At 38.0% G+C, this 27,775-nt stretch overlaps 1 protein-coding gene across 1 annotated transcript; it reads left to right on the forward strand.

The window, feature by feature from the left end:
- The first annotated feature begins 13,408 nt into the window (after positions 1–13,408).
- Positions 13,409–27,665, forward strand: LOC113107760 (putative helicase mov-10-B.1). The gene is made up of 22 exons (XM_026270459.1): positions 13,409–13,901; positions 14,115–14,217; positions 16,677–16,879; positions 17,074–17,312; positions 17,546–17,795; positions 17,896–18,018; positions 18,153–18,315; positions 19,719–19,873; positions 20,369–20,542; positions 20,661–20,808; positions 20,956–21,123; positions 21,675–21,772; positions 21,874–21,971; positions 22,059–22,157; positions 22,232–22,334; positions 23,297–23,414; positions 25,121–25,309; positions 25,821–25,892; positions 25,979–26,104; positions 26,186–26,274; positions 26,391–26,509; positions 27,423–27,665. The coding sequence occupies exons 1-22, from the start codon at positions 13,750–13,752 to the stop codon at positions 27,482–27,484; spliced, it is 3,051 nt and encodes a 1,016-aa protein (XP_026126244.1). The 5' UTR covers positions 13,409–13,749; the 3' UTR covers positions 27,485–27,665.
- Positions 27,666–27,775: the final 110 nt, after the last annotated feature.

Below are 27,775 nucleotides of genomic sequence, written 5' to 3' on the forward strand. Positions count from 1 at the left end.
GGCGCTAAATAGGAAAAGTATTTGCCGCCCGCAGTTGATTTTGATATTCTAGGTATTATCAAACTGGCAGAGTTTTGAGAGCACAGCGGACGTGGAGGACTATAATGTAACAAGAGCGTAAATATATGTAAAATATATACAATGTTTGATAGGGAGCCAGTGCTAGAACCAGGGCTAATATGGTCATACTTCCTGGTTCTAGTAAGAACTCTTGCTGCTGCATTTTGGACTTGCTGGAGTTTGTTTATTAAGCGTGCAGAACAACCACCCAATAAAGCATTACAATAATCTAACCTTGAGGTCATAAATGCATGGATTAACATTTCTGTATTTGACATTCAGAGGATAGGTTGTAATTTCAGATATATTTTTGAGATGGAAAAATTAAAGTTTTACAAATGCTAGAAATGTGGCTTTTTAAGGAAAGATTGCTATCAAATAGCACACCTAGGTTTCTAACTGATGACGAAGAATTGACAGAGCAGCCATCAATTCTTAGACAGTGTTCTAGGTTATTACATGCAGAGTTGTTAGGTCCTATAATTAACACCTCTTGTTTTTTCAGAATTTAGCAGTAAGAAATTACTCATCATCGACTTGCATTCTGTTAGTTTTCAAAATTGGTATGTTTCGCCAGGCCGCAAAGAAATATACAGTAGAGCTGAATATCATCAGCATAAAAGTGAAAGCTAACATAGTGTTTCCTGATGATTTCTCCCAAGGGTAACATGTAAAGCGTGAAGAGTAATGACCCTAGTACTGAGCCTTGAGGTACTCCATACTGCACTTGTGATCGATATGATAACTCTTCATTCACTGCTACGAATTGATGGCGGTCATTTAAGTACGATTTAAACCATGCTAATGCACTTCCATTAATGCCAAAGAAGTTTTATAGTCTATGCAAAAGAATGTTGTGGTCAAAGTGTCAAACGCAGCGCTAAGATCCAATAGCACTATAGAGAGATAATGTACATTATGTGGAAAATAATGTGTTTTTTTTTCAACCTTAAACCGCATAAACACATTTCATTACACCAAATACACTAAATAATGTTCGTTTAGCAAACATCATATGACCCCTTTAAAAATCTCAACACGGCAAACACAGCAACATCAGCTCGACCAATGGACATTGCGAGGTTGCAATTATGAGAAATACACACAAACATGTCACAAATAAATGTATTTAATAGTGGAAAAGTATCACTGATAGATACAGGCAAGCATAATATACTGTATACATGTCTAAATCTGATACACACTACCATTCAAATGTTTGGGGTCAGAAAGATTTTATCAGAAATTAGCAAATTTACAAAATATTTTCATGGAACATGATCTTTATTTAATATCCTAATGATTTTTGGAATAAAATAGAAAAATATCATTTTGACCAATAAAATGTATTGTTGACTATTGCTACAAATATATCCCAGTGACTTATGACTGGTTTTGTGGTCCAGGGTCACATATTATTACTATTTTGTTGATTTTGATTGTTTTGTATTGTCCTCATTTGTAAGTTGCTTTGGATAAAAGCATTTGCTAAATGACTAAATGTAAATGTAATGTAAAAGTAACTGTTTTTAACATTGAAAATATTCAAAATTCAGCAGCAAATTAGCATATTAGAATGATTTCTGAAAGTTCACGTAACACTGACACTGGAGTTGTAAGGAGGATTTAGGCTGAGTGGATTCCATAAGCGGGTTTTTATTATAGGATCTGAGCATAAAATCCAAACAATATTCACAACTCGTGGTCAGGTCTCAGGCTTGGGTCAAAACACAGGCAACACAATCCACTGGCAGACAAATCCAAAACAGTAATCCAAAAACGTGAGTCAAAAGAGCAAAAGCAAAGGTCATAACAAGTATCAACAATGGAACAATGAAATAACGCTTAGTAAGGCAGTGAACTGGCAATACTTCGCAAAATGGCAGTGCAAACAAATGACTTATATACAGGGTGACAGGAAATGACAAGACAGGAAATGATGTGGCAGGAACAGGAAATGGCAGAGTTCAATATTCAGGTGAAGGCTCCCTCTGGTGGACTGGAGCCTGATCAAACGTTACAGATTCCCTCCCCCTAGGAACACCTCTAGGTGTTCTTCTAGGACGACCCCTTGGTCTGGGTGCCGGACGATCTGGGTGAGTTTGGTGAAAGTCTCTAATAAGTGATGAATCCAAGATGTCCTTAGTTGATACCCACGATCTCTCCTCCGGGCCGTATCCCTCCCAGTCAATGAGATATTGCATCTGACCCCTCCTCCTGCGAGAATCTAGGATCTCCCGGACTAGGTAGGCAGGAGCTCCCTCGATCTCAAGCGGTGGAGGCGGTTCTTCGTCAGTGGTTTCGGGGCTCAATTGGCCGTGGGCCGGTTTCAGGAGGGACACATGAAAGGATGGAGAGATGCGGTAATTAGCAGGCAACTCTAAACGGTACGTAACAGGATTAACTTGACGTATAATCTTAAAAGGACCAACGTACCTTGGACTTAATTTCTTGCACGGGAGTTTCAGGCGTAGGTCACGAGTGGAAAGCCACACCATTTGACCTGGCTGATACTCAGGATGTGGACGTCTATGTCGATCAGCTTGGATATTTTGAGATCGAATAGCCCGCTGGAGACGGACATGAGCATTGTCCCAGACCTGTTCACTTCTTCTAATCCAATCATCCACAGCAGGCACTTCAGATGGCTCCCCAGACCAGGGAAACAGAAGAGGCTGATATCCAAGAACACATTGGAAGGGGGTAAGCCCAGTTGAAGAGTGAGTGAGGGAATTTTGGGCATACTCTGCCCATGGGAGGAATATGCTCCATTTCTCCTGTTCATGGCTACAGTATGATCTCAAGTATCTTCCAATCTCCTGATTAAGACGCTCTACTTGACCATTAGCTTGAGGATGATAGCCAGATGTGAGACTGACGTTGATGTTTAAATGTTTGCAAAAAGCTCTCCAAACACGGGATGTGAACTGTGGCCCACGATCAGTCACAATATCATCTGGTAGTCCGTAAATCCTAAATACTTGATTGAACAAAACTTGGGCAGTTTCCATGGAAGTGGGTATTCCTTTCAATGGAATGAGACGACAAGACTTAGAGAAGCGGTCAATGGAGACCATAATGGTGGTGAATCCTTGAGTGTTAGGCAGATCAGTGACAAAGTCAATAGACAGGTGTGACCAGGGCCGTTGGGGAATTGGTAGCGGTTCTAGAAGTCCTGCAGGCAATTGTCGAGGTGTTCGTGACTGAGCACAGATCTGACAAGCACGTACATAGTTACTGACATCTGCAGATAATGTGTGCCACCAAAAAGAATTTCTGACCAAAGCCGTGGTGCGATTAATTCCAGGGTGTCCAGAAGCAGGGGATGTGTGAACCCATTGAATGGTTCTGTTACGCAGACTGGTTAGAACATAGATTTTCCCAGCTGGGCACTCTGGAGGGGATGGCTCTTCGTGTTGGGCATGTTGAATCTCTTCCATAATGTCCCACTGGATGGGTGCGATGATGATGGATGGTGGTAAGATGGTTTCTGGTCTCATCTGTGAATCGGCAGAGTCATAGATACGTGACAATGCATCCGCCTTACTATTTTTGCTCCCTGGACGGTATGTGACTGCGAAATTGAACCGAGTGAAAAAGAGTGCCCATCTTGCCTGACGAGGATTCAAACGCTTGGCATTCTTGATATACTCTAGGTTTTTGTGGTCTGTAATGACCTGAAAGGGATGAAGGGCGCCTTCTAGCCAGTGTCTCCATTCTTCAAGAGCGGCCTTGATGGATAATAATTCCTTGTTACCAATATCGTAATTTCTTTCGGCTGGAGTTAACTTTCTTGAGAAGAATGCACAAGGGTGCAACTTGCCGGGTGTTCCATGACGCTGAGAGAGGACAGCACCGATTCCACAGTCGGAGGCATCAACCTCGACGATGAAGGGAAGTTTAGGATCTGGATGCTTAAGAATGGGAGCTGTGGTGAAACTGGACTTGAGCTTATTGATTGCTGAAGTAGCTGCCTCTGTCCATACTAACTTCTTGGGTTTTCCTTTAAGTAGTGAGGTGACAGGTGCAGCTATGGTACTGAAATCACGGATGAATCTACGGTAGAAGTTTGCAAATCCTAGAAATCATTGTAACTCCTTAACAGTGCTGTGTGTGGGCCAGTCCGTGACAGCTTTTACTTTGATGTCATCCATCTCAATTCCTGAATGGCTAATATTGTATCCCAGGAACTTAATTGATGTAACATGAAACTCACACTTTTCCGCCTTGACAAAAAGACCATTCTGGAGTAGGCGTGACAACACAGTTCTTACATGAGAGATATGATCCTCCATGGAGCAAGAGTAGATCAAGATATCATCTATGTAGACAATCACATACTGATTCAAGAGATCCTTGAAAACTTCATTAACGAAGGACTGGAAGATTGAAGGTGCATTGGCCAACCCAAATGGCATAACCAAATACTCATAGTGCCCCCTGCTGGTGAGAAAAGCCGTCTTCCATTCATCACCCTCACGGATTCTGATGAGATTGTAGGCAGATCTGAGATCCAATTTTGTAAAATAGCTTGCCTCACGTAATTGCTCCAGAGAAGAAGGGATAAGAGGCAAAGGATGGAGATTCTTAACAGTGATAGCGTTGAGTGCTCGATAGTCAATACAAGGTCTTAAACCACCATCTTTCTTGTCAACAAAAAAGAACCCAGATGCAGCGGGAGAGGTGGATGGCCTAATAAACCCATAAGATAAGGCCTCTTCAATGTATTCTTCCATGGCCTTGGTTTCAGGAATAGACAGCGGATAAACACGACTCTTAGGTGGAGAGGTGTTAGGAAGGAGGTCAATGGCACAGTCCCAGGGGCGATGAGGTGGCAACTTGGTGGCCTTGTCTTTGCTAAACACCTCGGCTAAGTCAGCATACTCAGTAGGGACATTAGTGGGTGGTGAAGTTGGATTCTTGGCTAGATGAGTCGTGCAGACTGGAAGCTTGGTGGGCAGCTCTAGACAGTGAGAGTGACAATGAGGTGACCAACTGACCAACTTCCTCTCCCTCCAGGAAAACTGTGGTTCGTGCGTAGACAACCAAGGATATCCTAGGATAACTGGGTTTCGTGGTGATGATATAACATATAGAGTGATTTCTTCCATGTGAAACAGGTCAACTCTAAGTTTTATGGGAAGTGTTTGATGAGTAATATAACCTTTACCGACAGGACCATCATCAACGGCAGTAACAGCAATAGGTGGCTCACATTTGATTGTAGGAATGTTCAACTGCTTAACTAAATCTTGATGGATCACATTTGCAGCAGCTCCAGAATCTATTAACGCTGAAAAATGATGGTTTTCATTAGCAACTGACAAAATGATGGGAAGTGACAAGCATAAACTGATTTGTAAAGTATTGAACATGTGACTCTCTCGATAACTTGAATAGGGGTTTGCAGCAGGTTTAACAGGACAGTTGGAACAGCGATGTCCTGATTCACCACAGTAGAAACAGAGTTGATTGAGTAATCTTCTTCTCCGTTCATCAGGTGTTAAGTGAGTTCGTCCAATTTGCATGGCTTCAGAAGGAACAGACTGACATGGTGTTTGCGCAGTAATAGTAGGCACATAAGCAAAGTTAGACTTGGGACTTGGTTGAGTTCGTAAAAGATTGTCAATCTTGATAGCAAGGGTAGCAAACTGGGAGAAGTCGAGGGAGTCATCTTTACATAGTAATTCCGCTTGTAATTTAGCAGACAGACTTGAACGAAAGATGTGCTTCAAAGCAACATCATTAAACCCACTTTGTGCTGCGAGAGTGCGAAACTGGATAGCATAATCAGAAGCTGGCCTGTTGTCTTGGCGTAACTGAGTTAGTTGAGTTGCTGCATCCATGCCCCCAGCAGGATATTGGAAGACATCACGAATCAATTGAGTGAAATAACTATAAGACTGCTGGATATGTGTATCATGATCCCAAACAGCAGTAGCCCACTCTAATGCTTTCCCGGTAAGCAAGGTCATGATAAATGAACACTTTGTATGGTCTTGGTGATAAGTTTCAGGTTGGTTAGAGAAATAGATAGAACACTGTCGTAGGAAACCAGTACAGTTGTCAGGAGAGCCATCAAACTTATCAGGTAACGCGAATCTTACCGGGTCAGGTCGTGGGGCAGGGAGAGACCGAATGTACTGTGTCAAATGCTCATTGGTGGCTTGTAGCGTCAACAACTGGTGTTGAAAACCATTCAACAGATCCTTTTGATACTCAATGGTAGAAAGGAGTTGAGAGACTTCCGCTGGATCCGCACCGGGCGAAGTATTCTGTAAGGAGGATTTAGGCTGAGTGAATTCCATAAGCTGGTCTTTATTATAAGATCTGAGCATAAAATCCAAACAATATTCACAACTCGTGGTCAGGTCTCAGGCTTGGGTCAAAACACAGGCAAAACAATCCACTGGCAGACAAATCCAAAACAGTAATCCAAAAACGTGAGTCAAAAGAGCAAAAGCAAAGATCATAACAAGTATCAACAATGGAACAATGAAATAACGCTTAGTAAGGCAGTGAACTGGCAATACTTCGCAAAATGGCAGTGCAAACAAATGACTTATATACAGGGTGACAGGAAATGACAAGACAGGAAATGATGTGGCAGGAACAGGAAATGGCAGAGTTCAATATTCAGGTGAAGGCTCCCTCTGGTGGACTGGAGCCTGATCAAACGTTACAGGAGTAATGGCTGCTGAAAATTCAGCTTTGCATCACATGAATAAATTACATTTTAAAATTTATATTAAAATAAAAAAAAAATGTTAATTTAAATTGTAATAGGGTAATATTTAGCAACATATTTAAAACGTCTTTATTTTGATCGAATGTGCAACCTTGGAAAAGCATAAGAAACTTCTTTCAAAAACATAAAAAAATGTAAAGTCCAGACCATCGGAGTCAAAGCAGAGGGTGGATTTGATCCTGTGTGAGTGTTCTGCCTCTCAGACGCCTCCGGTCAGTGTACGGAATGTTGCTCTCCACTTATCTGCATCTTTTCAAACACTCCCCGCTCTCCGCCGACTCCTCTCGCCCTGGGTCAGTGTCCGCCAGCCTCAATGGAACGCCAAACACAAACAACGAGAGCGTCACCCTGTCAAGCCGCACGTCTGTTTGTAAACAACTGGCTGCGTTACTTCACACCTCATCACACCCACAGACAGCAAACCGACGGCAGACAGACACATAAAACCCAGCGCAGCCCTACACAACATCAGCACAATGCTATGTGTGCGGACATATTTATGTTCAGATAGACCAGCAGGCATATCTAGATAGATAGATAGATAGATAGACAGACAGACAGACAGACAGACAGATAGATAGATAGATAGATAGATTCCTGTTACTTGACATTTGTTTCTTTTCACCTGCCAACTGTCACTTTTCACACCAGTCCATGCTATCACTTGTGTTTGTGTGTGCAAATGTGTGTGTGTGTGTGTGTGTGTGTGCCTTTTTCAGGTGTCTAACCCTATAACCTTGCATTGATAACATTCATGCTTGTAACACATCAGTCATAAGATAATTCAGATATCAGTCTTGAGGCACTCTTTGGCTTAACCTACCCAGTGCACCAACGACAGAATGTGATGAACAGCTAAGAAAAAAAACAAAAAAGAAAAACCGTTTTTTTTTTATTTTCTAAATATTATTTTTATTTTGTAATATTTATTTATTTAAGTATTACTTTAAAAAAAAATCACATTTATTACTATATACAGTATAGAGAGAAGTAATACTCTTGCGAGGAAAGTGAGATAGAAGGGATACAAATAGAGACAGAGAGTGAGAGAGGTTGCGCCAGGACTCGTTTACTGCTAAGAAAAAAATAAAATAAAATAAATGCTGTGCAGCACATCATCTGACCTATCAAACGGATACACTAAAACAACTCACTTTACAAAAAGGACAGTTTAGTAGTAATTCATTCATCTGTACATCTGTATGCACAATTCACTGCAACATAAAATTAAAGTAGTTTTTTTTTTTTTTTTTTTTTTTTTTTGTGATTACTGTGAAGCTACTATAAAATATTATATTGTTACTTGTAGTTATGTAGTCCAGAACCCTAAAAACACTTAACAGGTCATACATTTCGTGCATCAATGATAAATTGATGATAAATGACAATCTTTGGAGTCTTGCACAGATAATTGGCACTTTAAAGTTAAATCTCCTAAAAGTTAAATGCATTTCTGTATTTTACTTTGGATTTGTTTGAATTTTTCTACCCTCATGTTGGTTTTTGATCTTCACACAGCCTACATGTGCTGGTGTGAGGTAGACCCGCTCTGCGATAAGGATCGCTTCCCTCTGAGGGCCATTTCAAATCACTAATACAAAATCAAGACTAATACCAGTTCCTTTGAACATTTTACCTCCCAGACCCTGTATCCTGCAGTCATACAGAGGTTCAATCATGCTGGATTTTACACTAAAAACACATGCGGAAATCTGTGGGTGATGTTTCCTGATTATGATCTGACAGTTTTGCACACTTATATTATTATGTTAGAGAACATTTATATTCATTGATATAAACTGAATTGTGAAATGCCCTGCCATGAAGTTTTGTGGTTGCACTGAATCACCATATAGAAATCTGTTAAGGTATTGTGATCTTTGGTGCCTGTTTGTTAGCTTTGAGACTATATCTATGTGCTAAATGAGAAAATAAACATAAAGATATACAAGTATAAAATGTACAGTATAACCTTTCTTAGAAACCTAACAAAATATTAATGATTCACCATCTGCACAGAGGTCCAATAAAATTCCCTACTTCTTCAGCACAATCAGCACTATTTTGGGTGCTCTTCTTAACAGTTTTGAGCCTCAGTCTACAATGCTTGATTCAGAATGAGCCCTATTAGCTACGCTAATATCACATGTGTCAATGTAATTCATCTCACTCCACCCACACACACAAACACACAGAGAGACAGTCAGACATACATCCAAAAGAGTTCTGTCTTAAGTAATGACATTTCTGTAATCTAGAAGGAAACCAGCCATGCCAGTATACATATGTACTACTGAACACATGCACACAGCACTCTAATTTACACTGGTGAATCCATCATGCAGTGATATTCTCCATGGTGTGCAGAGTTATGCTGAGATATGTGGGTTGGCTGCTTTAAGCCTGTCGTTAATGGTCGATAGATCACAGAGTTGTAAACATTTTTTTCTGCTCTGGATCCCACTGCTCTGTTCACACAGACGTTTACCATCTATTAACAGAAAAGAGACAAGAGAGAGAGTTACACAGAAGAGGGATCAGTCACTGCCACAGAGAGAGTCTGAACTATGTAGGAGAAGGATCACTGTCACAGACAGAGATAAGCTCAAATCACTGTCACTGAATGAGAAATCAGCTAAATGAGAGGTATCAACTAAAGTCACCATCAGAAAAAAATAAAGAATAAAAAAGGATTTGTTCATATAGAGTTATCAGCTCAAATCAGACAGAGAGATCAGTTTGAATCACTGTACTGTGATGGGGATCAGCTCAAAGAGAGAAATCGCTGTCTGAAATCACTGTCACTGACAGAAAGATCAGCTCAAATCACTGTACTGAAAAGTAGATCAGCTCAAAGAGAGAAATCACTGTCTGAAATCAGTCACTAACAGAAAGATCAGCTCAAGGTGAAATATCATCTCAAATTACTGTCACTGATAGAGAGATCAGCTTCGATCACTACTGAAAATTAGATCAGCTCAAAGAGAAGGATCAGCTAAAATCACTGTCACAGAATGAGGAATTGGCTCAATTATAGGGACAAGTTAAAGTCACTGTTATAAAGAAAAAGGTTTGGTCAAATAAAGAAATCAGCTCAAATCACTGCCAGTGTAAAGGGGATCACCTCAAAGAGAAGGATCTGCTTAAATCACTGTCACTTACAGATCAGCTCAAGGAGAAATATCAGCTTAAATCGCTGTCATTGATAGAGAGATCAGCTTCGATCACTGTACTGAAAATGAGATCAGCTCAAAGAGAAGGATCAGCTAAAATCATTGTCACTGCATGAGGAATTAGTTCAGGGGCAGAGATCAGCTCAAATCACTGTCAATAAAAAAGGACAAACTCAATGAGAGAGACCAGCTCAGGACAGGTCACTTCACAAAGAAAGAGTTAAGCTCATGATAGAGAGATCAGATCCAACCATTTAACAAGTCCACCTGCCTATCCTGTCCTGATGGTTAATGGTAAACAAACTTGGCTTGCTGTCCTTTATGGAGGCTCGAACCTGAGGATTAGCTCGAGTACTGAGTTCAACTCCCCATTGCGGTACTACCTGGAGGGAAAATAACAAAAATAGAGGAGATGGGGAGGTGGCAGGTTGCCAGAAGAATTGACGCTGGGACGGTGCACTGAGTGCTGCTTATACAGGCTCATAATGATAATTGACAGGACTGACAGGGACTTTTTTTGGGGAGAAGTACAGCATGGCTCTTAACCTTCTCATGACTTTCCTAGTTTTACAGTCTACAATACACATTCGCTCACACACACATCGACACCATAACCTGCCCATCACCACTTTAGCATTCCTTCACAAACACTCTTTCCTTTCCTGTCATCTCCCACTCTCCCTCCTCCTTCCTGCTCTCTTTTCCAATACTCAGAGGAAGAATAGCTCGTAAACAGTGCTGTAAATAAAGGTAAAGCTTGTAAACAGAGAGATTATCAGTCCAAACAGTCTATAAAAACGGGAGTCTTAAAGCATCAAAGCCAGAAGGAGATGAGAAGCTTTAACATCTTTCCAGAGAAAGAGACCAAAGACAGACACACACCCTTCATGCAAACTACTTACATAAACAACCACAAATTTAGACTTCATCTATCCTACACACACGCACACATACATACACTCAAATGCCGGCTATAGAACACTTGGCCTCATCTGTTGTGCACACAGTAGTAAGAGAACGGCTTATATGGCTGGAGAATTCCTCTACAGGTGAAGATAAGGGTCTAATGATGGAGTGTTGGCCCGGCAGGGTGCACTCATCCTGGGGAAGGCAGGCAGCTGAAGAGGGGCTCTCCAGTCTGTCTGGGTCATAAGAGGCAGAAGCAGGAACTGATAAGAACCTCAAGCAGCCTCTTTAGCACAGACAGACACACTCTTAACATCTATCCACCCATATCAGCTTTATCAAAGTGAGAGGCTGAGAGTGTGTGTAGGGGTTAGAGAATTAAACAACAACAACAACAACAAAAAAGAATAGTAGATAAAGATACTATTTTTAACTCGTCAGATGGTTAGCATTTATATTAGCCCCGCTAAATGAAAATGTGACTATATAATATGAGTGTTCAGTCAAGTGCATTTAATGATAGAATTAAACTTGATTTACAAGAGACTTTTGGCCATTATTAAAAAAAGGTTAATGCTGGCATCTAGTGTTTGATATGAGCAATACAGCCAATCATGTTGGTTCAAAGTAAATTAAAATATAATTTTGCAGTTAATAATGCACTTATTCTTCCTTTAAACTTTAACCTTACCCTAAACCTTAGGGGTTATTATATTAATACTGCCTAATACTACTAACATACTAACAATGTTGCTATGGTTGTTAGCCTATATGAATCTGATTAGACACACATAGACACACGGGAGAAATAAAGGTTTTGTTCAATCATTTTCTGCAATTGCAGCTTTTGCATAATTTTCTTCCTTGCATGGGTTGTGCGCTGGCATGGCTCCAGCGCAGATAAATTCAGTGTTTTGAGGAGTAGGCTATGTGTGGCTGTCAGTCACCGCTCAGGTGTGGATACTCAGTGTACTTCAGAACCACAGATTCTAGCCTATGTCTCGGAATATATGACCCAAAGTTAAATTTAAATATTTTGTTGTCTTTATCTTTCAATGCCATCCAACAATTCTCAGTCCTTGCATGGGCCCATGGAAAGAAGTATGAACATTTTAGTCTGCTCCCAAACGTCTTCAAAGTTTATTATTAAATTCACACATTATATCGTTGCATTGCAAAGGGTGGTGTTTTAGTTTATCCAATGAGATATGGATTATATTTGTTGACTATGAGCCAAAACAACAAGTTAGATGAGGCATATAGTCAGCAATTACTGGACATAATATTGGCAATAGAACACTTCAACTTTCAGTATAGGACAAACTAAACCCAGTATAGGCCCACAGAGGTCCCCCACCATTCTTCACCGATTCAGCTCTATGTTTCATCTGCGCATGTGAATATACATTGAGGTAAAGGGACATAAAATTAAAGAACAGTGAGAGAGAGAACCCAGATGGGAGGAGGGATTGCACCCTCCAACAATAACAGGAAACATCTGTGGAAAGGAGTGAGTAAGAAGGGAGAGAGGCGAACTCACAGTAATATCTGACAGAGATCATGATATAATCTAACACCCAAATAAGAATTTTCACCAGATATCGTCATCTGAACAAGTAGCAAGTCTGCTACATTTATTTTGACCAACTGAGGAAAAAGGCATTACAATAAATTAAGTCAAGTTCAAGTCAAATCAAATTGAGCTTTATTGTCATTCTGCTACATGTGTGGACATACAGTGGAACAAAATATTGTGCCTCATAGGATCACGATGCTACATAAATACAGACATACAACAATGAAGTAAAACAGTGTAAACCTATAAACAACCTACTGGCAGATTTTGACTAAAAATGTACTATATATAAATGTTTACCTATACATAAGCTAAAAAAAAAATAAAAAATACAGACTATACAAATGCTTCACATAATACCTAACCTACTGACAGATTTCGACTAAAAATATAGGCCTACTATAAATGTGTAACTATACATGAACTAAAAATACAAACTATACAAATCACGCTTCAAATGGTGATTTAATGTAAATTATCTCATATCACATCAAACTGTGAAAATTATTATTACTGTTATACTTTATTCTCAAATTGTTAGTTAACAACATCAGCATTAAGTGGCTATATCAATATAGTAGTAGATTTAAATTTCTGTACAGTCTAGTCTCCAATTGTCATACCACTCGAAATTTTAATTGTGATGGAAAACCGCATACATTTCAATTAATTTATTAACAGATCTGAATTTTATTCAATGGCATGTGTCCTGAATTATGCTACACATGAGAGTAAACCCTGAATTTAAATGTCAATTTAGGAATAAGAAACAAGACACACTTGCATGCTATTTCAGTTCAATTGTTTGTCGATCTTTATATCTTTCAAAGATCTTGTTTCACAACTTGGTTGGTTCTTTTGTTAATTGTAAAAAAAAAAAAAAAAAAAAAAACAGAACTTTGTAGACGGTCCCTAGCTGGCCTAGCTCTAGCTCGCTGCTGCTACATATTTTACGCGTTGCAACATATCGAGAATGAGTAAGTTAAAACTAATGGAACACGTGTGTGTTTAGTTTTCTAATGCTTTTTATACAATACCCACCCACTAAGATTTTATAGATTTTTTTTTCGCGGCTGAATATCTGACATCCAACGTCGAACCAACTTTACATCGGTTGAAGAATAATCCAACCAACCGTAGTAATTTAGATCTTAAGTTTCGTTTCTTCCGTTGATAGCCGCTTCCGCAGAAACAGTTGTACTTATTTCATGAAAGGCAGTGTAAGATCATAACTGATCTAATATCTGCACATCACCACGGAGCTCACGACTCCAGAGCTAAGAAACATGAACAGGAAAAACAGAAAAAATCAGCTCTCCAAGGATGATTTGCGTGCCGTTGGTTTTGACTTTATAGAATTTCTGGCAGAAAGCAACAGGAGATCCATTACTGATCGAATCATTCTCAAAAACATCTACAACGATGAGTTCCGAAACAGGTAAACATTTGACATTTTACCATTATTTAACCATTTTAAAATGGTTATAATTTTTATTGTTTATAATATTCCATATACGGAGCCTACACGGAAATGATCGATACAATTAGTTTGTAAACAGACATTTATTTAAAGGGGAAGCGCATCAGTACTATATAAACCAACACTGCTTTCTGTTAGTTTATATTTATACTCATTCATTTTTATCCACAGGGATGGAGTCAGAGACCCAAACTTCTCTTCAGTTCTCTTTGTATTGAGAAATTACAAAAAAGCACGCATCACCAGATCAGGACATGTTTACTTTAACTCTAATGTAAGAATATTTCTTTTGATTATCACTCCAATTCTTTTGTGGATGTCCATTTAGTCTGTATGTGCTTGGCTTGTATGGAATAGTGTTTATGTGACACACCCATTACCAACAAGAGTCTGAACAGTCTTGCTTTTATGAACGTTTATCATCTCATAACAATATGCAATTATGTAAAGTTTTTAGTATGTAGTATTAGTAATGCAAAGTTAAATTGTTTTTGGAATGTGAAAGCCTGGAGTGTATACTTTCATTAATATCAAACTGAATCAGCTGATGATGAAAAGTTTAACTTGCATCTCACTCAAGCTAATTCATTTTTATGAAAGGGCAAAAAAGACTTGGCTTCTCAGATCTGGGGAATTTATGATTTAATTTCCCTGTCATAAATATGAGTTGGCTATACAGGGCTCATCAGAATGGAAGGCCTGCTAGTGTGGGGCAAGCGTGACACAGTTTCAAGTCAGATGAAGCAACACTTGGTCCTTCAGGCCACGTTTTGTTAGAATTGTAAACATGACTCTTAAAAGCATTGTTAGGATATATATATATATATATATATATATATATATATATATATATATATATATATATATATATATACATATACATATATATATATATATATATATGTATATGTATGTGTATGTTTCTGAAAGAAGTTTCTTCTGCTCATCAAGCCTGCATTTATTTGATCAAAAATACAGAAAATCATTCTAATATTCTGATTTATTATCAGTGTTGGAAACAGTTCTGCTGTCTAATATATTTGATGAATAAAAGGTTAAAAAGAACTGCATTTATTTATTTAAAAAAAAAAAAAAAAAAATATATATATATATATATATATATATATATATATATATATATATATTCTAATAATATATTTTCTTTACTATCACTTTTTTATCAATTTAACACATCCTTGCTGAATAAAAGTATTTATTTTATTTAAAAAAAGAAAGAAAAAAATACTGACCCCAAATTATTGACCAGTAGTGTACATTGTTATTACAAAATATTTATATTTTAAAAACATAGCTTTTTTTTTTTTTACTTTTCATTCATCAAAGTATCCTAAAAAATGATCACCTGTTGTGAAAAAATATTAAGCAGCAGAACTGTTTGCAACTTTGATAATGAATCATCATATTATAATGATTTCTAAAGGATCATGTGATAATGATCCTAAAAATTCAGCTTTGCATCACAGAAATAAATGATAATTTAAAGTATAATAAATTTAAAAACAATAATTTTAATTTGATTTATATATCACAATATTATATAATTTTTTCTGTATTTTTGATCAAATAAATGCAGGCTTGATGAGCAGAAGAAACTTTTTTCAAAAACATTAAAAATAGTAATGTTTCCAAACTTTTGGTCTGTACTGTGTATATATATATATATATATATATATATATATATATATATATATATATATATATATATATATATATATATAAAGAAATATGTAAACCTCCCCTCCCCCTCAAGACACTTAACCTCTAGTTGCTCCAGAGGTGTGCGACCTCTGACATATATAGCAATTGTAAGTCGCTTTGGATAAAAGCGTCAGCTAAATGAATAAATGTAATGTAAATGTAATGGGATGACACAAGGGAATGGCTGTTGGTGTCTGTATGCCTGCCTCTTCAGAAACCTATTACTGAGAAGACTGCAGCAATTAGCAATTAGCAATTGGCAGTATGGTGGTTAGGTGCATTTCTGGTTGTGCTCATCCTCAAGTCCTTTTCCCTATTCCCAAACAACTCAGTCTGCTTGCCCGCTGACTTAAATTCTTGCACTTTGAAGAAGGAGGAATAACGGCAAATTCACGTCTGTGTGCGAGGCATTCAAATCTGCATCCTTTTTGTTAGGAATGCCCATCTTCCAATGATCCAATCAATTACCGAAGGATTAAATCAAGCCCCGCCTGAAGCTGTTTCACTCGGATATACGTCACAACAAGGAACAAAGGACAATCTCAACTTCCGTTTCATGCTGACTTTAAAGGCTTTCTTCAGTGCATGGAACAATTCAATCCCTCCACCCATTTTTTAAATCATTATTTATATTGACATCATCATTCATAAACCTGTTTAATCTTTAAAAATGCACATCTTACATTTAAATGCTGGACAGTTTCCATTTCTGTACAACACAAACCTTGAAGCCATCAATATAATGAATGCGCTAAAAAAGAAGACCATTTTTGTGAGCGCGGATTGTGATTTTAAATACTAAGCTTTATTTCAGTTACCAAAATTGAACAAAGATCTGAAATACTTGACCAACCAAAAAATCAAGTAATGATCAGTTACATGTGGTTATTTTATTATTATTATTATTATTTTTGCTTTGTCTTTAAGACTTGTATGTAAAAACTCTTCACGTGAACTGAGAAACAGCTGCAGGTTTTTAATCGGGCATTTTATTTTCTAATGGGGCATTTCTAGGTCAGAGTGGTGCACGATCAATGGTTTATACACCGTCACAGACAACAAAACCAAGCTACTCCCCCTCTGAGTAATGGCAGCTCATCGCCACCCGCCAGTGGCCAGGTTCCTGACCCACCGTCAGTGCCAGGGCCAGAAGATGGAGTCCGAGGAAGGAGAAATCTGTCAAAAGCCCTCCTGAAAAGAATAAACACTACAGAACGGTAAGCTGTTCTGAATGATAGGTACAAACCAAGCTCTGAAAATACACAGAATGTGAAATACAGTACAGAGTATCAACTTCATACATTACAGCCAGCTGTCATTTAAAATGTACTATTGTTCTTTGGATTCCAATTTTATATTTTACAACATCTGAGTATGAATAGCTCTGTTGCTCCTCTTTATATCTTCCCAGGTCTGAGTTTATCGCTGATAAAAGTGGGGTGCGGGTATCCTCAGAGCTGCAGACAGAGGATGGCGTGATACAGCTGTTTGTGGAGGAGGAAGAAATGCGTGAAGTGAAGCTGTTTGTGGAGAACACGGGTCAGGAGGCTGTGTATTTCACATACTACACTGCTCTTCACTGGCTGCAGTATTTCACTCTGGAAGACAGCAGAAGAGTCACACGTAACAATCCACTCCGTCTGGGGCCATGTGAGTGCAACCAAACTGTACAGGAATAACTTTTGTTGGTTTTGTTTCTAGGTTTCATATGGTATCATGCTAGTCTCTGACTTTATGATGTATTATAAATAAAAAAAAGTTTTTTGGAGCCACTGTGCAGTGGTTAGCATACAGTCCATGCTCTTGACATGCTGGGCTGTGATGCTAAGGTAAGTGTAACAGGTTTGAACCCAACTTGTTGCTCTCTCTCTCATTTTTGAAAGGTGAGAAGTATGAGGTGACCTTAAGATTCAAAGCAGAACAGATAGGAGTCTATCCTGCTACTCTGGCATTTGAGTTCAAGGAAAACACCCAACCCACCACCTGTCCTTTCCACATTGTTCGGTTCATTCAGGCAGAATACAGGTCCGAGCTTGCAGCTCTGCTGGGTCCAGAAGCACCATTCAGACCTAAGAGACTTGAGACCTATGAACCTGCGAGGTGCAACATAGATGAGGGGGTTCAACCTGAGAGGTCAAAGAAAAAACACTCTTTTTAAGAATTAATATACGGTAATTGTTTTTCTCTGTGTTTATATTTGTAAAGAAATCAACTGTTTTTCTCACATTTGCAGTTTAACACAAAACTTTTTAAAGTTTGTGTTGCCACTGGATAGCTACACACGTCCTTCTTACATCTCTGACTTAGCCGAGGTCCTAAAAGGCAGCCGTTCTTTCCCGAAGCTCCAGGAACAGAAGTTAGTGATCTCTAGTTGTGCTTTTAGATCTTAGACCTGTTACTGATTGGTCCTTGATCAGCTCTCTGCTTGAACATGTATAGTGGAAGCTATTTTTACTGTTCTTCTTGTTATGTGTGTTTGGTGTTTTTTAGGTCACTGCTGGAGAGTGATCTGGGTTTTCATAACTATATTGAGCGCTTTGATTTACTACTGTACCTGGAGGAAGATCAAATGCGTCTAGACATCAAGAGGTATAACAAAGATGATGTGTCCATGGTGAGAGACCATGAGAACAAACGACTGCTGGTCTTAGAGGTGAGTGGCATTGCTTTAATGCCAGTTATTATAGCGTGTGATTGTGGCTGCATCCGAAAGGTGAAAAAATGCTGCATTTATATAGGAAAGCAAAAAGCAAATCTTATCCAATGTTAAAGGAACACTCCTCTTTTTTTGTAAAAAATGTCATTTTCTATGTCCCCTAGAGTTAAACATTTGATTTTCACCGTTTTCGAATTCATTCAGCCGATCACCGAGTCTGGCGGTAGTACTTTTAGTTCAGCTTAGTATAGCTCTTTGAATCTGATTAGACCATTAGCATCTTGCTCAAAAATGACCAAAGAGTTTGTATATTTTATTTTTAAAACTTGACTCTTCTATAGTTACATAGTGTATTAAGACCGACGGAAAATAAAATTCATGATTCTTTAGGCTGATATGGCTAGGAACTATACTCATATTCCAGCGTAATAATCAAGGATCTTTGCTCCCGTACCATGTGTGCAGAAGGCGCAGTGATATCACGCAGCACCTGAAAATAGTCCCCAGTTAGTTTGTGAAGTTGCAGCAATAGCAGAGTTGCTGGGTACTATTTTCAGCTGCTGCATAATATAACAGCAACTCAAAACTGTCAGTCTTAGTACATGATGTAACTACAGAAGAGTCAAGTTTTAAATAGGAAAATGCTAATGAGATGCTAACGGTCTAATCAGATTCAATGATCTATGCTAAGCTAAGCTAAAAGTACTAGCGCCAGACCTGGAGATCGGCTGTATAGATTCGAAAATGTTTAAACTCAACTGTTTTTTAAGGGATTTGGAAAATGAGCCTATTTTCAAAATTAGTGTAGTGTTCCTTTAACTTCACTACCTGCCTGCTGTGATGCCTACATCTGATTTTTTAAGGCATCGTAGATGTCGTTATCCCACAATCCTGTGCGTTCAATTCTGTGACAGTTGAGCCAAAATATAAAGATAACATCTGAAAGTTCCAGTTGGTGTTCATTTTGTGTGTAAATCTCAGTTTTTGATTGTTCCACTTTTGATATAATTTCTAGCAAAAAATTTGTATTGTAATAATTAAACATTCGCTAATTTATTGCAAAACCATCTATTTTGTTGTAGATCATTAAACCGCTATGCTGCCTCTGAAGTTTGTGTGAAATCAGTTTCATGAAGTACCTTTATGCGCAAACACTGCCTGCAAAGTCATTATTTAATAGGGATCACACATGCATGGCTCTTAAAGGGACAGTGCACCCAAATAGTTACTTTAATTTGTTACTCTTCAACTCCATTAAGGATAGTAAATGTACTACAAAGTAAAGAAAGAATGTCAGCAATGTTATTTTTGGGTGAACTGTCCTTTTAAGTAATATGTGCTTTTTTATTTGTTGGAAAGTATATGTTGAGGTCATGTAATGTTAATTTGTTATGTTGAAGCTCCCCGGTGTTTCGGAGAATAGGCCATCAGTCCTGAGAGGAGATCACCTGCTTCTCACCAAGAGTGACGAGGTCCAGCTCTCAACTGTGACCAAATACAAGGGCTATGTCCACAGAGTGGAACTGGATCAGGTCAAACTGGGCTTCTCTCGAAGGTATGAAGTATGAAGAATTCATGACGGGTCATTTGAACATCAGAACATTGAAGGAGTAGTAAATAAAACAGGGTTGATAATGTCGAGAATCAAAGTTCCAGATATAAAGTGCTTTCTGTACTATAAAAGCATACTGTAACTTCCAGAACACAAATCAACAGCTCAGTTTCTTAGTTCACATCTGAAGACTATTTACATATACATCTTAAGGAAAAAGCCATTAATAATTTATCAGCTGTGGCCTAAGGGTTAGAGAGCCGAACTAGTTGCCAGAAGGTTGCCGGTTCGAGTCTTGGTGCAGGCAGGAGTTGTAGGTGGGAGGGAGCAATCTTACAGAGTCTGAAATTTGAAAGATAGTGTCAAACATCAAATGCTTCACATACTTCAGGTTTACAAAAATATGCCATCTTCACTTGATATTATTTTGCATATTTATTTGAAGACCAGATTTAAACTTTTTGTATATGTATGTGTGTGTGTTTTTTATGTGTAAAGGCTGCTTGACGGTTTCATAGATAATATGAAATTCCGTGTGGAGTTCACAGTGAATCGTCTCCCGTTGAGACTGCAACACAGAGCAGTACACATGGCGGTCCAGCACGAGCTCAGAGATGTGCTGTTCCCTGTGGGCTCAAGGAGCTTGAACCCTCCGTCTCCACCTGCACTGAGGTCAGTGAGACATATCTGGACTGAACTTATGCAACAAAATCTAATTTTAGTGAAACGATTTTAGTAGAATACTTCAACTGGATGAGTATTTGTGTGTGTGGGGTGTGTCTGTCTCTAGGCTTTTTGATCAAAAGCTGGAGAAGAACCATGAACAGAAAAAAGCTGTATGTAACATTGTGGCTGGTACATCCAAGCCGGCACCGTACTTGGTGTTTGGACCTCCTGGCACTGGTAAAACAGTCACGATAGTGGAGGCCATCAAACAGGTAAAGCTGGTTCTCATACTTAAATAAATATACACACAACAAACACACCTACATGCAAATCATCTCATTGTGTCTGCATGCAAAACTGAATAAGCAGAACAGCTATTGTAATTGATTTTTCTCTTTCTTTTATATTTCATCTCGCAGGTGGAGAAGAATATACCTGGGGCCTACATCCTGGCTTGTGCTCCATCTAACAGTGCAGCTGATCAGCTGTGTGAAAAGTTGATCACAAGTGAACATGTTGATGCACGGAAGATATACAGAGTCTACGCTAGCTCACGCAATCCAAAAGATATCCCTAAAGTCCTAGAGGTTCGTGCTTGTCTGACTTTATTAATCAGTTAAAAGATTACATTAACTAAATAAAAAATACAAAGATTTGTTGGAAAGTATAAAATAACAATGGTACCTTGTGTAATTTTTTTTTTTAAACAAAATTCCTCATGGACTAAATATAAACATTTAAATACAAAAATAGGTGAAAAATATGTCAATTGTATCACTCAGTTCTGCTCTGTGTATATATATAAATTAGATCGCAAAGTTAAATGTAAAAATGTTCATTTGAATTTTTTGATTTTTCACAAAGCTTACAGGACCCTATATGTACGCGTCACATTTTGAAACACTGTAGTCTTTGAACCGTTTGTTCAACAGGCTAACATAAAAGCATGATATTTTACATTTTTTAAGGCTTATTTACATTTTTTAATAACGGCAATTTGTTGGCAGAATATGACTTTCTTTTAACTCATCAAAATTTAGTTTAACAGAGAGAGAGAGAGAGAGAGAGACGTTTTGAGAATGTCTTTTGTGTATGTGTTGTTTTTGTTGTTATTGTTTGAGTGTCTTTTTGTCTTTAGAAAAACAGTAATGTGGAGGGAAACACAATTATTTTCCCATGTAAAGAGGATCTGATGTGCTACAAGATCATAGTGAGCACTCTGGTCACCGCTGGCAGGTGAAGGGCTTCATCTTCTACAAACACAATGAACTCGGTCTCCCACATACACATCATAGCAGTCAAAATATTAAGAGTGTATTGTGTGTGTGTGTTGGCAGGCTGGTCAGTGGGGGTTTTCCTATAGGTCATTTTTCTCACATCTTTGTGGATGAGGCAGGGCATGCTGTGGAGCCAGAGGCCATCATCAGTGTGGCAGGTGGAGTGCTTCACAGAATAACATGAAAACCGTCAGATCATACAGTTAAGATCAATCTGTGGTAGCATTTCATTCATGTGTGTTTAGGTCTGTTGAATGCAAAGTCTGGACAGCTTGTTTTGGCTGGAGATCCCAAGCAGCTGGGGCCAATCCTGAGATCTCCTTTTGCCATTAAATACGGACTTGGTGAGATGAATAATAACACACATACAGTACACACTCGATTCACTTTGTAATTTACATTGTAAATGTGTCTGTAGGTCTTTCCTTGCTGGAGAGGTTAATGACACAGAATGAACTTTACCAGAAAGGCACTAGTGGATACGACAACCGTTATGTAACCAAGCTACTGAAGAACTACAGGTACAATCTGAATAATCTGTAAAACTACAAATTGACTAGTCTGACCAGCTTGTTGACTAGATGCCCTTTAAGAAGCCCTGAACAAAAAGCTCTTAATAGGGTTCAACTGAGGGAAAAAATAGCTTTATGTAGTGCAAAGTTCTCATGGCTGAACAAAACTAGTTTGAACTTGTCCGGGTACAATTTCTGACACCTGTAAAGACAGTTTTCACAATGTATAGAGGATGATCAAAAATTCTTAGACCTTTTGTGTAGAGGGAGTGCAGATGGTTATGAATGAGGAACAAATACAAGCTAGAACCATTTATTATTTGTAGTTTTGACATTTACATTTAATCATTTAGCAGAAGCTTTTTTTCAATGCGACTTACAAATGAGATTTCATGAGAACTACTGGTAGCCAGTGTAACCTGATGAGGAGAGGAGTAACGTGAGCTTTTTGGGCTCATTGAAGACCACTCTCAATGTTGCATTCTGGGTCAGTTGCAGAGGCTTTATAGAACATGCAGAAAGGCCCGCTAGGAGAGCATTACAATAGTCCAGTCTGGAGAGAAAAAGAGCTGTGACTCTTCTTTTAACTTGTAGCCAGGAGCCAATAATAGTAGAAAAGGCCAGTATAAAGACGTAAACAAATAACCTTGAACATAGATTTGACTCCTGGCCATAAATGAACACGGGAACCAGAGAAACTTGGTGTGTCCCTGGGTTTTCGCTGTGCATTAAAAAGCAGAGGACAGGGTGTCATGTGAAAAGTTTGGGAATGGGCCAATCTGTGTAAAATAGATTGGGATAGGTCCAATCCGAATTAAGTGTTCAGAATCCCAGATGTGGGATTTCTACCACAAAACTGACAGAGATGCTTCTTTCTTTCATGCTATGTAAATGTGAAATGAGTCTGAATCCGTTTCAGCACCACTGATTCACACATCTCTAATTCACATTTTCTTTCTCTTTCTCTCCAGGTCTCATCCATCCATTCTGAAGATTCCTAATGAGATGTTCTATGATGGGGAGTTGGAGGCATGTGCAGATGAGATGATCTCCCGCCAGTACTGCATGTGGGAGCACCTGCCGAAAATCGTATGAGACATCCCAGACACACACATACCTGATAAATGACTAAATGCAAATGTAAACAGCATTTCAGGTATTTCAAGACAATGCATTTTGGTAAGGTTAGGTGATGATGTTATACAGTTGCTATATGCACGCAGGATGACACATCATTGGGAATGTGTTGATATTGTTTGGTCTCTGTGTGTGTTCCATACCTAGTGACCTGACTCTCACTCAGGTCTCATTGGCTGCTTCTTTGTATTGCAGCATCTTCTTAAGTCACTCAAATGTTTAAGGCAGAAAACTTGGCGTTGAGGCTTGAGAACATGTCAAAATTCATTGCCTCATTAGAGTATGAATATATTCATTTTTGTAATCAGATTTGACATTAGCCACTGAGATCTTATTGCTGGTATAGATGTTTTTTTATATAGTCGATCAGAGGATATGGTAATGTCCCAGTGTCCACATGTTCAGTGTAGCGCTTGAACATTGGTCTGTGTACTTGCACGATGTATTTCCTGTATTTGGCTCAAGTGTTCGAGTAGGCATGTAGCCCGCAAGTGTGTGTAGAACTTTTGACTCTTCCTTTGATTGTTTTACTGAATTTAGTAACCGCAATGTTTCTAATTAAGTGGTAAAAAGCAGTTGCAAATGTTTGAAAAATACACATACAAAAAAAAAAAAAAAAAATTAAGCAACAGCTGAAAAGAAAACTATAAGAAATCACCATTGCTTTCTCTTTATCTTTCCTTAATCCCCCATCTAGCTTGTTCTAATCTGAGTGATGCCTGAAACTTCATATTTACAGCATTTCGTGTGTTTATTTGCCTCTTTACGATACATCGCATGTTTTATTCTTCAGTTGAATATGTTGGGATACACATAGCTAGCAGGGTTTCTGCAGTCCTTAAGAAATCTTCCATTTGGTTTGCTAAAATTTTAGACGATAAAGAGTCTTAAACAGTATAACACAAATGTTAATTATTTAAAGACCTTTTAAATTTGGGTTGCTGCTATATGGATGTGTGATTATTAAACATCAAAAAGCTATGATTCAATTAAATATATGTGCACACTGCACATTTCAAAATAGTGAATATGATTGCTTATTATGCGCCATTGATAAACTGACAATGTTATGGTTTTCATATTATTTTGTAGATTGTTGTGTCTCTTCTTTTTGAATGAGCAGCTAGAAATAGTAAAGCATAGACACTACATTACAAAATAAGATTTATTTTGATATATATATTTTTTTTCTGAACTAGAATGTATTATTAGTTTTATTTGTGCAGGTTTTTAAAAAGGTCTTAAATCCTCAAATCTGTTTTTGAAAATCTGCTTATCTTCGAATACCGCTCCCGTTCACTTTTTAACATGTTGTCCACCTCCTCTTCAAGGGGTATCCGGTCACACATGCCCGCACACACACAAATCATCAGTGTAAGGAATGTGAAGGCCAGAATCTGAGATAACTGGCCCTTGTGAACTTTTCAACAATTTCATGGTTAGATTTGGTTCTCAGGCATGTGATATTTCTCATGAACCAGTCTCCACTTGTTCTTTGTAATGATGATGTTACCGTTTATATCTAGAAAGTTGAACACAAAGACCTCTTTTTGAATGTGCTGTTGTTTTGCACTGATAATTATAGTATGGTTTCCCTTTGAACATTTTGTATCTTCTGGAGATGTCACTTTGTGCTCTGCTCTGTTCTGCATTTTCAGGGATTTCCTGTGATTTTTCATGGAGTGATTGGAAAGGATGAGAGAGAGTCGAACAGCCCCTCCTTTTTCAACACTTCTGAAATCGATATCATCCTTGACTACCTGAAGAAGCTCCTGACACCGGCGAAGAAGGGCATTGCAAGAATCTCCCCCAAAGAGATTGGCATTATCGCACCCTACAGGAAACAGGTGAAAATAACTTTTTAACGGCTCAGTCACAGCAAACGTGAGGAATAATGTGCAAGCACAATGCAGATAGTACCAAGTAAATCCTAAAGAAACTTTGTTTGCAGAGAGGTTGGTAAGATTTGTTTGAAAGAAGTATATATACTTAATATATTTGTAAAGAACATGAGGCTTTCTTCAAGATTCTTTGATGAAAGTATGTATTAGAAATAGAAATCTTTTGTAACATGACAAATGTCTTCCTGTCTTTAATGAACTTTTGATCAATTTAATGTGTCCTTTCTGAATAAATTCAGTAAGATGGATAATATGCAATATCTTACAAAAAAGTACTAATGCCAAACTTTTGAAAGTGTGTAAATACATAAGAATTCTGTAGGCGTACTTGTAAACAGTTGGAAATATCTACACACATTTTCTACTGTTTGTTCTCTGCACAACCTTTCACATAGACTGCTAAACTTTGTTTTTACGAAGATCATCATTATCACCCTGCTTTGTTTTATTTTTACAGGTGGAGAAAATCAGGAAGGCCATTAAGATGCACAGGGAGCTTAAATCCTATTTGGGCATCGAGGAGCTGAAGGTCAGCATGAGTATGAGCTACACTCTGTTATCAGCTCTCATGCGTGTCAGGACACTTGAGCAAAAACATGAGTGCTGTGTGTGTAGGTTGGCTCCGTGGAGGAGTTTCAAGGCCAGGAGAGGAAAGTGATCATTGTGTCCACTGTTCGCAGCGACAAGAAACACATCATTTTGGATGAAACGTTCAACATTGGCTTTCTGAAGAATGAGAAGGTACTTTCAAAACAAAAGACAACACACCAGAGAGAAGTGTACCAAACAAAGTTGTTTCACTGTTTGCTTTCTCTTCTTCAGAGATTCAACGTGGCAGTGACCAGAGCAAAATCCCTGCTCATTATGGTCGGGAACCCCATCATTCTGCAAACAGACGCGACCTGGGGCAGGTATATCAACTTCCAACTACATGCATAACATAACATACATAAAATACTCTTTATATGATTTCTGGAACATGTTGCAAGTTCATTTTTTTTTACCTTGTTGATCTATGTGGTTGTAGGTTTATTAATTACTGCATTGAGAAGGAAGGTTATACTGGATATGATATTTCCAACTTGGAGGAAACGGATGCGGTTGTCGAGCGTCTGCTAGCACTAAACATCCGCGAGGAGATCGTAGGTAAGACATGGCTTTAATTAAAGTACAGTCACACTAGACTTTGCACTTCATTTGCATCCATTAATGCAGAATAGGAAATGCAAACTTAATGCAGTCCATTTCTGAAGTTCAAATAAAGTGAACTCTGATCTGCAAATTTGAATTAAAGAGATATATTTGAATATTTTGAATGTATTGTATTAATGATTTATTATTTAATAAAAGTGGCCCAAGAGCATGACATCACATCCTGTTTTAATGTTTGTTTGTTGTCTAAATTAATTTAGTCATTAAAGCCTAGTTAATGCTTATTAATAATTCATCATGTACTGACGGGTTATGCAGTATAAATACAAAAAAAGTTTGGGGTCAGTAACATTTTTTGCTTATTATTATTATTATTATATAAAGCAAATTTACATTAAATTGATCAAGAGACAGTAGAGACATTTATAATGTTACAGAAATGTTCTGTTTCAAATAAATAAATCTTTGTATTCATCAAAGATTCGTCATTTATTCAACACAACTTTTTTCAACATAGATGATAATAAAAAATCTTTCTTGAGCTGCAAATCAGTATATTAGAATGATTGATCTGAAGGATCATGACACTGAAGACTGGAGTAATGATGACTGATTCAGCTTTGCAATCACAAGAATAATATATAAAAACAAAAAACAAAACAACAACATTATTTTACAATATTAATGCTTTACTATATTTTGACAAATAAATGCAGCCTGGGTGAGCATTAGACACTTTTCTCAAAAAAATCTTACCAACCCTAAACTCTTAAACAGTGGTGTATTTGGACCTACACAACTGTGCACCTGTTTTGTTTATATGACAATTTCTGTGCTTTATTTCTTCTTTGGGATTTAAAATAAATCTTGAACCGAGTTCTTACTGTCTTGTTCTTTCTCATCCTAGTGGAAACAGAGGAGAGTGTGGTCCAGCAACATCTGAATCCTGAGTGGAGACATGACCATTAAATGAAGTGCCATTCTTAAAGTGCCTCACAGCCAGGCCCCTCTCATTAGCATAACCACACCCCTTTCCCCATCCTCTTGCTGCAGTTAAACTGGGAGAGTTTATATGAAGAAGTTTAATTTTAAAGCTAAAGTTGCTATATGATTTAAAAATAGCGTTAAAGTAAAGGTGTTTTTTTTTTTTTTTTTTTATCAGTGCTGCATGACTATAGAAAACAGACCAAAAGCGCTTTGGTGGTCCCTTTTGCCAAAAAGTTTGAAAATACAGTACAGACCAAAAGTTTGGACACACCT

The sequence above is a fragment of the Carassius auratus genome, chromosome 8, assembly GCF_003368295.1.
Source record: "Carassius auratus strain Wakin chromosome 8, ASM336829v1, whole genome shotgun sequence".
Classification (NCBI taxonomy): Eukaryota; Metazoa; Chordata; class Actinopteri; order Cypriniformes; family Cyprinidae; genus Carassius; species Carassius auratus.